A 16,263-nucleotide genomic window follows, 5' to 3' on the forward strand; every position below is an offset into this window, starting at 1 on the left:
ATGATAAATCAAATTAATAGCATATTAGTGTGGTTATGTATCTTTCTAATTAAAAGTTCATGAATACAATATAAAATTAAATAAGATGACAAATAGAATCAAATATTTGGATAATTCATATATAGATCAAATAATTGTGTATCTATATCTATTTTTCTTTGATGGATATAGATACGGATATGGATCGGATGCTCAAATTTCTATCCATATCTGGACAAATTCGGATACAAAAATGGATTTGGCATATATCACCCAATTCACTTTCACCCTTAACCCTAATAATTTATCTATATGGAAAGTCCTAGCTAGTCTAAATTTGATTCTGTTCCCTAAAATCTCAAACTTGCTCTCTTATTCGAATAAAGTTTGGTTCCTTATTCATAGAAGGACACCTCATCCAAGATTGTTATTTTAATAGAATTTTTTTTTTTTTTTGGTAAAGTTGTTATTTTAATAGGATTGGATCCTATTCAGGTACCTCTGACTCTACGTAGTCAAATATAGCTTTCCTATTCGATGATGTCCATTTCCAATCCTAATCAAATTGCGGTCTTAATTTTATTGTGCTTCAACCACTTGTACAACACCTTAAGGCACACCTAATTTGAAGAGATTAGTCCACATTGAAATATTGAATTTGGTGTGTAAGCAAAAATTGGCATGTCTGATAAGAATCCTAATTGGACTCTGATTCCAGCAAGCTTAATACTTTTTGAGATCAGGCACATTCGCTCATTGTCCTACCTAGTTGGACCTTTCTGGACTCCTAACCTAAGATAAATATGGTGGTGGCAACTGTCCAACTCGGTTGGTCCTAATTAGCCAACATTATGGCATGTGCATCTATAATTTTCTGCTCGATGGAGCACCATTTGGGCAACAACTTTTTGTTGAATGTTCCCTTCCAAGATCTGAAATTTTTTTCTGATGTTACCAACTTCTGATCTTGGTACCCAGCATGATGGATTTAGATCAGGAAAAGAAGGAATATAATACCAGCTTGGGTTAATCTAATACACCTAGTACAATTTGTACATGGGTGATTAGTATGTACACTCTTTTGCAACCTGATTTTACTGAATCAAAGTTTATATATAATGGTTGTTATCAGAGCCCCTGAATCACTGTTTAAAATCAATCTTTATAAGGATGGCACCAAATTTATTAGGATATCTTATCAAGTAATTAATATTAAATTAGTTATCCAATATAACCCAGTGAGATCATCATATGATGACTAGTTTCACTCAATACCTGTCACATGATTAGAGACGAGTATATGGACTATTTTAAAGACTCAGTTATTGGTTAGATTAATCTTTGACTAAAAGAAATTAATCTAGATATTTCTTTTCTTAATTTTTATTTCGAATTTTGTTATGATTGGAAACTTGAAGACAGGCTAGTTCCAGGGATAGATTTGCTTAATTAATTAGAAAATTATCTGAGCTTTACATTTGTTTCTCATCATTATTAAATCTGAGAATAAAAGATAGATATTTATTTCAAAATCAGGTACTGCTGAAATAATTGGTGAACTAGATGGTTTTCACTTGCATCACGGGATATGGAACCTGGTTCTTCTACCATATCTTTTATAATATTTTTATTTTTGAATATAATTTTTTAAGTTTTCAATGTTATTTCTATCATGCACAATTCTGGTATATTGGTGTCTGTTCTTGTGATTCTGCGCATTGGACGATCCTCCTTTGCATCGATGATGCCAATTTACAGGAGCGAAGATGCCACCTATCTCGAACATCAACTTATGCATAATAAAATATAGTTGTTAAATGCTCTTGCACCATAGAAATCTCCGAACACCTTTCACAAACCGAAACCAAGACACTCAGTCATTGGACATATCTTACTCTATTTATATTATATATTATTCCCAAAGGGGAGGGCTCATACTCCCTCTGATCTTCTCAAAAAAATATAGTGCCCATGCCACATCAGGCTGGCATAGCACGCAAAAAAATGACCAGCGGCTTTATATATCTGACTTCTTGTAACAACAAGTCCGCAATATTTATATCATTAGTTATAGGTAATTATTTGATTATTTTATCTTAGTTTCTTGTGAAAATTTTAGTGTTCCGTATTATCTTGTATTATTTTGTAGTGTCTTTTCATCTTGTTCATTTGATCCCTTATGATAAAAATAAATTAATTAATAAAAATAATTGTCTTATTTAGCGTATAAAGATGGGAACAGTCCTCAAGAGTAGTCCGTAGGAGAGGGAACAGATTGTTTGGAATTAAATCTCTGTTGCTCCTATCCCTTGATGGCGAACATATTTTTCTCCAACGCGTGAAAAAGAGAACTCCTTGAAAGGGAGGAAAGGAGTATAGTGGAGCAGAAAGAAGGGATGCTCTGATTTTATGGCTGCAGAATCCCTTCCAAGGGGAAGGGTCACCAAAATTAATCTAAATATCTGGTAAGGTCAAAAGTTTTCTTCACCAAATAAAACGAAGATCAGATATTTTGTGTTTTATATTTTTGTTAATTCATGTAAGTCGACATTCAAAGAATTCTACAACCTTGTCCTATGCTTAAGATAAATATATCTTAGAAGAAACAATATCTTTAAAATGAACTTGTTAAGAAAAAGATGTCTCCATGGCTTCTCCTTTGCAACAATCTGGATAACTGCAGATCTTATCAACCAAAGATAATGTTCAAAATGCATAAAATTCAAAAGATATAAGATGCTATGAATTTTTTGAGATATGCATGTGTGAGATTCCGTGTGGACGTGTATTTAGTCCCATATCAGTTATTATTTAGAAAGATCTTACATATTTATGCAGGATCAAGAAATTCAAATAATAATATTTTTCGGATAATTTTTTTGGATGAGAAGAATATGTGAAGATCCGTGTGAATGTGTATTTTTTTTAATTTATCAAAATATAAATATAAAAGATATGATAGGTATGCCTTTGGAAACTAAACATATAGATTGACTCGTACCATTTTCCTGTGATTAGATAAAATTTGGCATAGCCCCACTTCAGTACATCATTTAATAAAGGACAAGCACTATGAGGAAATTCTGAATTTACAATCATTGGAAGCACAACAGGGGGGTCTTCCTTTACATCTTCGTATGAAACTTTTGTCTCTTTCAAGAGCCTATAATAGAAATTTGCATTGTCAAGAATTATTTTGGATGCAGAAGCCCAAGATTTTGTGGTTGAAGTGGGAGATGCAAAACCCAAATTTTTTCATAAGTCTACTATCCTTCATAAGAGGAAGAATAAGATAACAACCTTATTTGATAAGGAAGTTAATAGAATAGAGGCTGAAGAGGGCATTAAATCTCATATATATTAAACAATTTTAGCACTAGATGGGAGAATTCAACTCAGAGTAATGATGTTTGGCTATGGGATATTGAGTCTATCATCACAGCCGATCAAAATGATTATATTGTAGCAACTGTGATAGAAAAAAAGATTGAAAAAGCCCTTAATTAAAAGTCTTAATTCGAATAAGGCCCCTATCAGATGATTTTTAGGCTTTTTTTCTTTTAGTTTGTTGAACCATTATTAAAAAAGATCCGGATCGGATATGTGATAGCTACACACTTCTTAGGGTAAGATCCTAAAGCATATGCAAAGCCTTATAATTCATTACAGCCTCAAAATCTTATGAACATTATTGATCTCAATTCATAATAATTATTCCATATTAACAAATATCAAACATTATATAATTTATACAACTCGATCATCCAACTATTATGAATGATACTCTATCTAATCATTCCTTTCAAATCAAGATCCCAACCTTAGCAAGTACAAGTATCCTGTAACTCTGAAAAAAAAAAATAGAGGGGTATTGAGCTTTACAATCCAGTAAGAATCTTTGCACATTTATACTAGTATAATAATATAATTTAAAAATAATAACAGGTATGAAGCATGAATCTTATATAAGATATCTAGAATAAATCAAGCATCTATATAAACATGTATCAATTATCTATTTTGCTAAAAGAAGTGTATCAGCATATACCAACAAGTGAAATCTTTTATTTAGTATTAATTTCATAACTTGTCATTCATTTTTCACATTATAATTTTAAATTTTTTAATCTTTTTTTCTAACTTTGGACTAAACAAAATCATGCCTCAATTCTATAACCGATCAAATTTCTATGCATAAGCCCATGGTGGCTATCCTAGACATAAGCTCCTGACCAACTGTCCTATGCGTAAGCCCGTGGAGACTATCTTGGACATAAACTCCTGACCAGCTGTCCCATGCGTTAGTCCACAGAGACCGTCCTAGGCATAAACTCCTGATCGACTATTCTAGGCATCAGCTTCTAGAGTCTATCCCATGCATAAGCCCATAGAGGTTGTCCCAGATATAAACTCTTTGCTAGCTATTTTAAATATAAATAAGCTCCTAGAGGTTGTCTCAGGCATAAACTCTTAGTAGGTTGTCCTAGGCATAAGCTTCTGACGGACTATCCATATGACAGAATTAGTCCAAACCATATATTTTTTATGTAATTATTATATATTGATTTATCAAATCAATTCTAATTTATAGTATGATCAAAAATAAGTATGTCATATCCATATAATCGTATCATCAATGACTAATACATATATATAGTCAAAACATAATGTACTCATATTAAAAAATCATGCAAGAAATAATAATATCTCACATATGACAAATTTATCAATATGAATTTAATGATATAAAATCAACGATACAAATCTAACGTATATAATGATGATCATGTACAAAGATTCTTGTCTCTATCGCCAGTCAGATCCAAATGTATGATGTCTATCAATCCAAGCCTAGCATGTCTAATCAATCCATATAATTCAAACTCATCTTCGATCAATCATCAGCATAAAAAAAAATTATAATTAGATTTCTAATAACAAAGCTCTAATTTTTGATTTACTCTTAATTCCGAATTTCTTGATGTTATCTAAGACATGATTAATTAATAAATAAATAATTAGAAATTTATCTTAATTTAGAGATTAGAGCATTAATCCTCCTGCTCACTGTCTCCTTGTCCAGTTGGTCATTTCCATACATAATCGAAATCAAATATTATAAAGTGACTAGATCATGATAGAAAGATTAGGAGAGAGAATGAACATGACTGTCCAGAAAATGATGTTTGATAGCTCGAGCAGATCAAATCTCGATGAATTGATCAGTTCATAAACAAAATTCAATAAATTCAAATCTACAAAAATCGAGAAAGAGATCAATGCAGGGGAAGATTGTTATGATTTCAATCTAGAATCCTCTATCGGGTTCATTAGGGTATAACAATAAGTCCCCTGGATCCTTTTCCTCATAGATTCTCCAATTCATCGAAGAGAAAAATAAACAAATCCTTAAAATTTTTCTAATCCATTTAAGGGAGAAAAAATAAATAAATTGCTAAAGAAGAGAGAAAGAGGAGGGAAGAGAGAGAAGAACCCTCTCTTCTTCTCTTTTCTCTTCAAAATGGGGGGTTTGCTTCCCGTTTCTCCCTCTCCCATGTACGACAGCAGAAGATGCAGCCGGCCAGCCATGGCGGCTCCCAACCAGTGCCGGCTTAAGGGTAAGGCCACCAAAGCAAGGGCTTTAGGCCCCAATTTGTTTTAGCCCCCAGGCCCCCTCCCTCTGCCATCCATTTGCACCACATCCAGCCATCCATCTACGGGCACGAGAAGATGAATGGCACTGGAGACAAAGATGGAGATGGCGAGACAGGAGACGACGAGTGAGAGCGACGAGACAGGAGTGGGTGAGGAGGCCTTGAGGCGGAGAAGAGCGGTTGTCCGTCGGGGCCGTGGGCGAAGAAGTTGGCAATTCGGATAGTGGGGTCGTTGGAGAGCTTGCAGAGGGAGCCTTGAAGCAAGTGAGGGCGACACCAATGAGAAGGCCATCAAAGATACCGGTGGTACCACCATCGATAGAGAGGATGCGAACCCATCCCACCATCCGACGGTAACGATCTGACTTGAGGGGCGTCTCTTGATCTCCGACGGCGGACATTCCACTCTTGAGGGATATCTCCAGCAGGGCAGAGTTTAGGCTTCCGACGGCACCACGACGGGAGATTTTTGGGCTTCGACATCTGAGCGACGGCAAGGAAGGCGGAAGGTCAGAGTCTCCATGCATCGATTTGTTTCTTTTATTTTTTTCCTTTCCTGAGTTGCGACACATGTGGCAACTGAGACTGGTAATAGCGTGGTCAAAGAAATAATGCTGCATTGTTATTTTTTTTTTATAAAAAGAAGGTTCAACTTGAATCGTGCTATGAATTTTCTTCATTTTAACAGCACCTTTTGTAATAATCATGCTAAATCTTTACTATTATAGATAGAGGCCACTTATCCCTGTTCAGCATACTACACACCTTTTGTTCAGGTTCAAAGTTTGGCTGGGTTACTCAGATTAATGTTCTTTTTCTAACGATTTTTATACCTTTTGGATCTACTGTATTATTCATAGTTATTGTTTCTTTTGTTTTCTTTTTACTTTTTGAACTTAGTCCTCTCTGTTTACTAATGCAAATGTTTGTATTGGGGCTATGTTCAGATGTTTTGTACATAGTATATATTTCTAAATAAACTCCTATAGCCGTGTACAACAAAGGCTTCATATTGGATATAATATGAAGGGCAAACAGAAATATATGAAGGCTAATTCTTGTACTAAAGTTATATCATTTTTTAGAGTGGTACAATATATATATTCATTATTTTCTTCTTCTACTAAATGATAAAAAATTTACACAATAATATATCTGATCTAACTCTTAAATCATTGTCATAAACATATGAAAAAATCGTATTGAAAGTGTTAAAGCAATAAGATTTCAAGCTCCACAAATAAGAGATGTTTTATTAAAATTAAAAAAATTAGTGAAAATTCTAAAACTAAAAGTGAAGCTAATTGCTTAGCAACATATGAGTTTGAAAATTTTGAGTTTTTGTTGGATATGACTATTTGGTATAATATATTATTTGCTGTTAACTTAGTTAGTAAAAATTTATAATCAAAAAATATGCATATTGATGTTGCTATAGAACAACTAAAAGGTCTTCTTTCTATTTTTGAAAAATATAGAGATATAGATTTGCATCTACTATGATTTTTTAAAAAAAATTATATTTGAAATAAAAATAGAGCCTAAATTTTATGATAAATGTATCATTTATAGAAAGAAATAATTTGATGAGAATATTTACAATGAAATAATAAAATCTATTGAAGAAATATTTAGAATTAATTATTTCTTATATATAGTAAATCAAGTAATTTTTTCACTTCAAAGAAAATTAGAATAGTTTCAGATATATTGAAAATATATTTAGTTTTGTATTTAGCGATAAAAAATCGAAGTCATTAGACAATGATAGTTTGAAAGAATATTATCTTAATCTTGAATATTTCTTAAAATATAATAACTACTATGATATTGATGATTTAGATTTATTTTCGGAGCTAGCAATTTAAAAAAAATTATACAAGTAAAAATAACAGTCCAATAGACATACTCAATCATATAAAATGACTCGACTCTTTTTCAAATGCATATATTACTTTTAGAATAATATTAATAATTTTAATAAGTGTTGCTTCGGTAGAAAAAAAAAATTAAAATTAAAATTAATAAAATCTTACTTAAGATCAATAATATCTCAAAAAAGATTAAATAGATTAACTATATTATAAATTGAAAAAAAATATTAGAAGAACTTTATTATAAAATTTAATTAAAAATTTTGCATCTCAAAAGTTAGAAAAAATAAAAATTTATAAAGTTAAAAAAAATCATATTTAGTATATTTAGTAATTTACATAAAGTGACTCATAAAAAAGTGCGGTGATTGTGAAAAAGAAAATAGGATTAAAAAATATTTACAAAAATAAAAGACAAAATAAAAAAAAATGCAAATCTTATTAGATCCAGCGAGGTTTGAGGAAGGTTCCAGTGATCTTTTTCTGGCGGCAACCTACGAAAAAACCTTGAGAAATCCCAAATTATCCATGGCGATTTCTCAAACAATTTGAGGTGGAGATCCAAGGAGGGAAGGGGCTATTTATAAACGGGACTCCTAACCTAAATCGGACTCCCGCGGCCCCGATTTCGATGGAAACGAGAGAGAAGAAGTGGACTCTTTTTGGGAGTCTTTCCGTTTCTCTTTTTTTCTTTTTTTCCACCTGCTTTAAGAGTCGTGCAAAAAAAATTTAGAGGGACGCGTCCGAATAAGGCCCCTAGGCTGGATGTCTATAGCATCCCCCGCATCAGGTGCTTTTATTGTAAGGGCCACAATATTGTTCATATATCTCATTAGCTTAGGAGATAATGCATTCACTAATTCAAGCTCCTAAATCTAAATGTTTAATGATGGTGACCCTTGACATGGAAGGCTATGATAAAATTTGGTGGAATTATCTTCATCGGATCTTTTTTCATGTGGGCTTTTATCGTAAATTTTTGTCTTGGGTCATGGCTTGTGTCCTTTAGCCTCAATTTGCTTTATTGGTCAATGGTACCGCTATTGGTTTCTTCCTTCCTGTGGCTTGAGACAAGAATATTGTATCTCGTTATATGTTCATTTTCTGCGCTCAAACATTGTCTAGCATGTTGCAGGGAACTATTCAGGCTAAATTTCTATCTATCAACCTCAGCTGAGAGATCCATCTATACCTCATTTGTTATTTGCTGATGATTGTTTAATTATTTCTAGAGCTACTAGGAAAGATGATTCATTCTTAAAGCTGTTGTTGGATGCTTATTGCTATTACTCTGGACAAGTTGTTAATGATTCAAAGTCTCATCTACCCTTCAATCCCTCCACCCCAGGCAGTGTGAAGGCTCAAATTCAATCCTTAAATTATATGATTGTCAAGAGGGGAGTCTGAAAATATCTTGGAGTGCCTCTTTTAAGAGAGTCTCTAGTGGCTTCCGATTTTTTTTCATCAAAGACAAAATTAAAGCAAGATTGGCTAACTGGAAGTGAAAGGCTCTATTAGTTGCAAGCATAGCAACTCTTAGGGCTAAAATCGGATCGGATATAGATCGGGTACCGATATATCTATATCCATATTTATTTTATTTGGTGAATACAATTATGGATACAGATATTATTTGAATACAAAAATTTATATCCATATTTATTTTAAATAGATACGGATATAATTGAATATCAGAAGTATAGATATAATTATGAATATAAGTTAGATAACTAAATTTTATGACTACAAAATTAAAGATATCACTAGATAGATGATAAATCAAGTTAATTGCTTGTTTATATGGTGATATATTTTTTTAAAAAATTAATAAGTACTATATAAATTATATAGGATTATAGATAGATTTGGATATTTGGATATGAATCGAATACTTATCTATCTATATCTATATCTATTTTTCTTTGAGAGATATGGATATGGATATAGACATTGGTCAGATCCTTAAGTTTCTATCCATATCCGAATTGATTTGGATAAGAAAATGGATCTGGATGGATATTATCCATACCACTTTCACCCCTAGCAACCCTTCCAATGGTAGGTCCTTTTTTTTTTTCCTTCTAATGGATTGTTTTTTAACACTGATTTGATGGCTTTTGTGCTTAAATTCCCCATACGCAAGGAGATTGGTCTGTCAGTTATGTTGGTACCCATCCAGATTTGCTGGGCATTCTCCGAAAGATATCATCCAGGTCTTTTACTCTTCGGAAACTGCATCAAACTTGACTCACTTTCAGTGCCTTCGGAAACTGGGTGTGCCTCAAAAAGTCAAATCATTCTGATGGAAACTTTTATGGTTGAAATCTCCCTGCAAATGGGAATTAAACCATAGGGGAATTTTATCTGACAATATAATCTCTACTGTGATTATTGTTATCAGCCAGTAGAAAATCTGCAGCATGTATTTGTGAACTGTTCCTTTGCCAAGGAATGCTGAAATCAGTTGGCTCTGTCATGTGATTTGCCTTTTGTTCTAAACACTTTACCGGCTTTGGTGCAGTCCATTACCACAGCCAAGGTAGAGAAAGGACTGAAAGCAATTGTAGCTTACAAGGCAGGGTTAATTTGGTTTGCAAAGAATAGCAGATCCATTATTTAAAAATGAGGTGGTTAATCAAGTGGTGGAAAATTCCCGCATTTCTTGCTCCTTTCAGAATGGCCATGTGGTAGGAACTAGTTGGCTGACGTAAGAACTTCGTGGTCCATTCGTGGCAGGTTTGATTGCTTAGTTGTGCCCACGTCACTTGGTTAGTTCGGTTAGTTCTGAGGTATATCAAATATATTTTGGGATTATTATTTCCAGCTATATAAATAAAAATCTTGGATAATCTTAAGCCCTCACTATAGGAGCAACACGATATGGCTTGTGTAGGCTTGTTATCACCCTATTTTTTCGGACTTCAATGTATCAAAATGCATGGGGAAGTAGGTTAATTAGATTTGACCCCCGCTACCTTTCACATGCATTACATGAGCCAAGAGCATTCTAAGAATGATTAAATGTATCAAAATTAAAATATTGACAACAGCTTTGCTTCTTGCCATCGCTACTAGTTTCGGTGTGTACCCTTCCTTCTGTCATCTTTGACAACCTTGTCCTCTATTCAGAGCAACTCAATAGCAAGTGGAAAAGCATTGAAAATGACATATCAAATTGAGATGGCGGCCTGGATCTGTTTACATGGTGATCCTGGAAGAGAGAATTGGAGAATGACAGGTTTTCCGGTGCAGACCAAAGATACCGACCCAAGATCCGGGGTAAGCAACTATTAAATCAAGCTACAGTATCAAAAGAAATATTCAAAAAAAATAAAAATTAAAACAATAAGTTTGATTCTTTCTCACAAAAACATCTTACAAGAAAAGAATTCTCGCAACTAGTCACGCCACTCCCTCTCTCGTACTTAAACGCCATGCAGTCTCTCTCATAATCAAAGATGACATACCACTATTTTCCGCTGAAAGACAAATTTTAGTTTATTGGGCCTAAGGCTCAACATAACTAACACAGATCAGCACTAAAAAAGTAAAAAAAAAAATATTTTAGTTAATCTATGAGTTGGCGTATATGATGACTCCAACAAATATTTGATACAAGGATTCTCTACTGTACATCACATGATGTGATGTACAGCACGATAATCATGCATAACGAGTTGCGTGATGCACGAGCTGTGTGATGCATGTCGAGTATCTATGGTACGGTGGATGGTGCATAATGTATCATATCGCATGGTACATCACATAACAAAAAAATTGTGTCCATTTGGTACACATACTAAGTTATTCATGAAAATCCAAGCTTAATGGGACCATCTCATGATATATTCTTTTTCCTTTAATTTTTAGTGATTCAAGGAGTCTATAAAATCCATGCCATCTAAAGAACACAAACCAATACCATATCGTTAGATGTACATGTCATTGGACACCATTAGTTATTTCCATTTGCAAATTAAATGACGCGGATACATTTGCTCACGAAGTCACCTTCCTGATACTCGTCTCATTAAATAAATATACACCATATATATTAACTCATATGAGAGATAACCTCCTCCATCATACCGGAGGTTCATATGTACAATTAAAAAATATATATGAAATTCGAGGATTCCAACAACATATACTAGTTTCAAGGGCCTGATAGGTGTCACAGACCAAGCATTTCATGCATTTGTATCAACCGCTTCATGCGCATTTTCCTTTTTTTTGGATTTGATTATAATATTTCGTAAATGGCTTCTAAAGCTAAATTCAACAAGTCACCGTCAACGCACGTAGGGAAGAAAGCCCGTGAACGAGAAAGCAGTCTTTTTTTATGTTTTTCCTTGGCAGACCGACTTTGAAATGTTTTTCCTTGGCAGACTGACTTTGAAAAGAAAAAGCGATGCCGTGTTGACGCCACTGGATTTTAACTCCTAGCAATCTGATGTGAAATTTTTAATTAGAACAAATTTGTTGATGAGTAGGTGGAACAGTCGAACCGCGGACTGATACGGACAAACATATCCCTATTATCTTTTTTCTTTTTGTTTCTTTTTTTATTCGCCTTTGCAAATGTTGGCTTTTAATCCAAGAAATTAAGATGCAAGGTTACGGAGAAATCTCGTTTGTCTATAAATGTATCTCAATTCTCCACCTAGGTTCCTCCAACTCTCACAGGTGATTCCAAGTAGAGCAGAAGGCAATCCATATGGAGGTAACGATGCTCTTGCTGTCTCTCCTTTTGTTTCTAAACTCCTTCAACCATTTCAGGTTTGCTGCTACTGCCCGGACTCTGTTCACCGATGAGACAGATCTGCTTGCTCTGCTTGCATTCAAAGATGGAATAACCAGCGATCCCTCTGGAGTTCTAAGCACATGGAATGCCACCACCCATTTCTGTGGGTGGGAGGGAGTCACGTGCGGCAGGAAGCACCAGCAGAGGGTCATAGCCTTGGACCTCAGCTCCCGGGGATTGGTGGGCTCTCTTACGCCACCATAGGAAATCTCACTTTCCTCAGAAAAATCAACCTCCAAAACAATAGCTTCTTTGATAGCATCCCTTCCCATATCGGTCATCTGCACCGGTTGCAGCGACTAAACCTGAGCTTTAATTCATTCGTGAGAGGGATCCCTGTTGAGCTGTCCAATTGTTCTGACCTCAGACGACTTGACCTGAGCAACAACCCTCTTGCAGGGAGAATACCACATGAGCTCAGGTCACTAACAAAGCTCGAGTATCTACTGCTCGAGACAAACAACATCACAGGAGTCATCCCACCTTGGATTGGGAATCTTTCTTCGCTCTTAGTGCTTGACCTATTGTCAAACTTCTTAGAAGGAAGCATCCCAGAGGAACTAGGCAACCTTGCAAACCTAGATTCTTTCAGGTGTCTGGAAACATGCTCTCTGGTATCATTCCCTTGCGCCTCTACAATTTCTCATTCTTGCATGGCTTCAACGTGGCTGTCAACCAGCTGCAGGGTAGCCTTCCACCAACCCTGGGCAATGCACTTCCTAGACTTAAGTATCTTTTGTTCGGTGGTAACCGGTTTGAAGGACCCATTCCAGCTTCATTAGGCAATGCCACCGGAATTTTAACCATCGATATTTCTACCAACGGTTTTAGCGGACCGGTGCCTTCAAATTTGGGAAGATTGAGAGGTCTTCGCCATCTCGAACTTGGTGTAAACCAGCTTGAAGCAAGTGATGCTAACGGATGGGCATTTCTCGACTCTTTAACCAACTGCAGTCTTTTACAGCTATTGGATCTAGATCAGAACCAGCTTGGTGGTATACTGCCAAAATCAATCACCAACCTCTCCGTCGAACTCCAGTTTCTATCAATTGGATTTAACCACATATCAGGGAACATTCCCTCTGGAATTGAAAACCTATTCAATTTGTATGCATTGGGGTTTGAGAAGAATCTACTCACCGGTAATATCCCAGAAAATATCGGAAAACTTCAGATGCTGCAGCTTCTTTCCTTGGCTGGCAACAGGTTAACAGGGACCCTTCCATCCTCCCTTGGCAACCTCACCCGGTTGAATAGACTCCAGTTAACCAGTAATGCCTTTGAAGGACCAATACCTTCAAGTCTGGGAAATCTCCAACATTTAGCAGATCTGGACCTATCCAATAACATTCTTAGTGGTAGCATCCCAAAAGAGATATTCAACCTTACTTTCCTATCAAATTATGTGGATTTTTCTCTCAATTATTTGATTGGGAAACTACCATCGGACGTTGGCAGCATGCAAAATCTCAGATCATTATATCTGTCTGGAAACAAGTTGTCGGGTGAGATACCTGCTACACTTGGCAATTGTGAGGTCTTGGAAATACTCCTCCTTGACAATAACTTTTTCCAGAGGACCATTCCACCATCTTTGAGTGACATAAAAGCACTTACAAAACTCGATCTCTCGCACAATAACCTGTCAGGGCCCATACCTGAAATGCTAGAAAACTTGCACTTTTTGGCGTATCTCAATCTGTCTTTCAACCATCTTGATGGTGAAGTGCCCACAAAGGGAATCTTCAACAATGCAACTGCTATCTCGCTACTTGGCAATGATGGGCTCTGTGGAGGAATAACAGAACTTCACTTGCCTGCATGTCCCAGAAAATCATCAGAAAAGAGTGGAAGTTCTCATCTGGTTCGAGTAATGATACCATAATTAGTGCTATTTCATGTTTGACACTGATTGTTCTATTTGTTTTCTTTTATTCGAAACAAAAGCCAAGAAAGGACACGAGATCGCCAGCATCTTCCTTTGATGACAAATATCCGAAAGTATCGTACAGGAAATTAGCTGAGGCAACTGATGGGTTCTCCTCCACAAACCTTATTGGCGCAGGAAGATATGGCTCAGTGTATAAAGGGTCTCTACTTTGTGGCAATGCAGCTGTTGCTGTGAAGGTTTTCAACCTGAAACAATTAGGAGCTATCAGGAGTTTCGTAGCTGAATGTGATGCTTTAGAATCATCCGACATCGTAATCTAGTCAAGATCATCACATTGTGCTCTGGTGTTGATTTTAAGGGATATGATTTCAAAGCTCTGGTTTTTGAATTCCTGCCTAATGGGAGTTTAGAGGAATGGCTGCATCCAAGAATCAGTGAGCAGGGAATGACGAACAGTTTAAATTTACTTCAGAGGTTAAACATAGCCATTGATGTTGCTGAAGCAATGGATTATCTTCATCACAACTGTCAACCACCAGTTGTTCACTGTGATCTGAAGCCTAGTAATGTTCTTCTTGATGTAGACATGGTTGCTCATGTGGGGGATTTTGGGTTGGCAAAAATCCTTTGTGAAGCTATGAGCAGGTCCTTGCAAAATTCAGCAAACTCAACTGAGGTCATAAGGGGAACAATTGGGTATGTTGCTCCAGGTAATTTTAGATCATAACAAAATCAAGCTTTAATAGTATGTTTTCCTTTTTTTTTTTCTAGAAGAGAATGGTTAATCTATTTTACATCATGGTTATAGTTCTCTTAGGCTTATGCAGTACTAACTCTGAAATGTATGCACTGCAGAGTATGGGGCAGGGGGACAGGTCTCTACATCAGGTGATGTGTATAGCTACGGAATCCTTCTTTTGGAGATTTTTACAGGAAAGAAACCAGCTGATGATGCATTTAAAAATGGATTGGCCCTTCATAGTTTTGTTAAGATGGCATTTCCTCAGAGGATCGAGGAAATTATTGATCCATTGCTACTGATCCAAGATGATGATCCGAGAGCAAGCACTAGGAGACTTCACCAATGCTTGATATCTGTGATAAGAGTCGGCCTCTTGTGCTCAGCATCATCACCAGGTGAACGAATGAACATGAGAGACGTGGCCACTGAAATGCATGCAATTAGAATCGCTTATTTAGGGGGTAGAGACTCATGAAAACAGAAGCAAAGACCGCATCTTATGGGCTACGCCGACCTTGGCTCTAAATTTATTATGGTAGTAGGATCAAACTTGTCATACTGAACATGTCACGAGTTTCATTGCATTGAACTTTGTGAGCGTGGCATGAATTTGAAAGGACCCACGGTACAAATCTGGCCCATTTTGGACTTCAGTAGGTCTATTTGGGTATTTTGATTTTTTCTCTTTGTTTTAGGATTTGGTGACTATATGTATATTATAATCATGCTTTTTGTTACAAGAAGGGGCCATCTTTTGTTATTTGAGCTACCACATACTCTTTTTACCTTCATCTTTTTGATATCTTCCCATCTTCGTTCGTAGACGTAGGCCAAATGTCGAACCACGTAAATCATTGTATCCTATTTTTTCTGTGTGTGATTGTTTGTTGTTATTTCAAATTTTATACTAGTTAACAAGTAATCTTGCAACAAACTGGTATAAGAGCCTGGGTTTCAAATTTAATCATGTTTGTTCATCCGATCCATTTTGGGTTTTGATTATCTATTGATTCTATTTTTTTGTTTTTCGTGATTTTTTCATGATGGCTGTAAAATTTGAGATCGAAAAGTTTAATGGAAAGAATGATTTCAGTCTTTGGCATGTGAAGAGCGAATCCTATTGGTTCAACAGGGATTATTGAAGGTGCTAAAAAGTAGAGATGCCTTATTGGCGATGTTCTTGGAGGAAGATAAGGAATTAATCAAGTCCCTTAGGTCATCCAGAATAGTTCAACGATGTATCAGGTGTCCAATTGCAGAATCTTAAACTAAGAAGGAATGGGTTCCTCCACGATCTTTGCCGAGAATGGAGGTTTGGT

General features: G+C 35.6%; 1 protein-coding gene across 1 annotated transcript; it reads left to right on the top strand.

Annotated features, from left to right (window-relative positions):
* The first annotated feature begins 12,186 nt into the window (after positions 1 to 12,186).
* On the top strand, positions 12,187 to 15,888 carry LOC105053381 (uncharacterized). Its single transcript, XM_029267070.2, is given in 6 exon segments — positions 12,187 to 12,507; positions 12,510 to 12,973; positions 12,976 to 14,148; positions 14,151 to 14,493; positions 14,496 to 14,912; positions 15,058 to 15,888. Coding segments are annotated over 6 exon segments (3,030 nt in total). The 5' UTR covers positions 12,187 to 12,236; the 3' UTR covers positions 15,420 to 15,888.
* The last annotated feature ends 375 nt before the right edge of the window (positions 15,889 to 16,263 follow it).

The sequence above is a fragment of the Elaeis guineensis genome, chromosome 10 (assembly GCF_000442705.2).
Source record: "Elaeis guineensis isolate ETL-2024a chromosome 10, EG11, whole genome shotgun sequence".
In the NCBI taxonomy this organism is placed as follows: Eukaryota; Viridiplantae; Streptophyta; class Magnoliopsida; order Arecales; family Arecaceae; genus Elaeis; species Elaeis guineensis.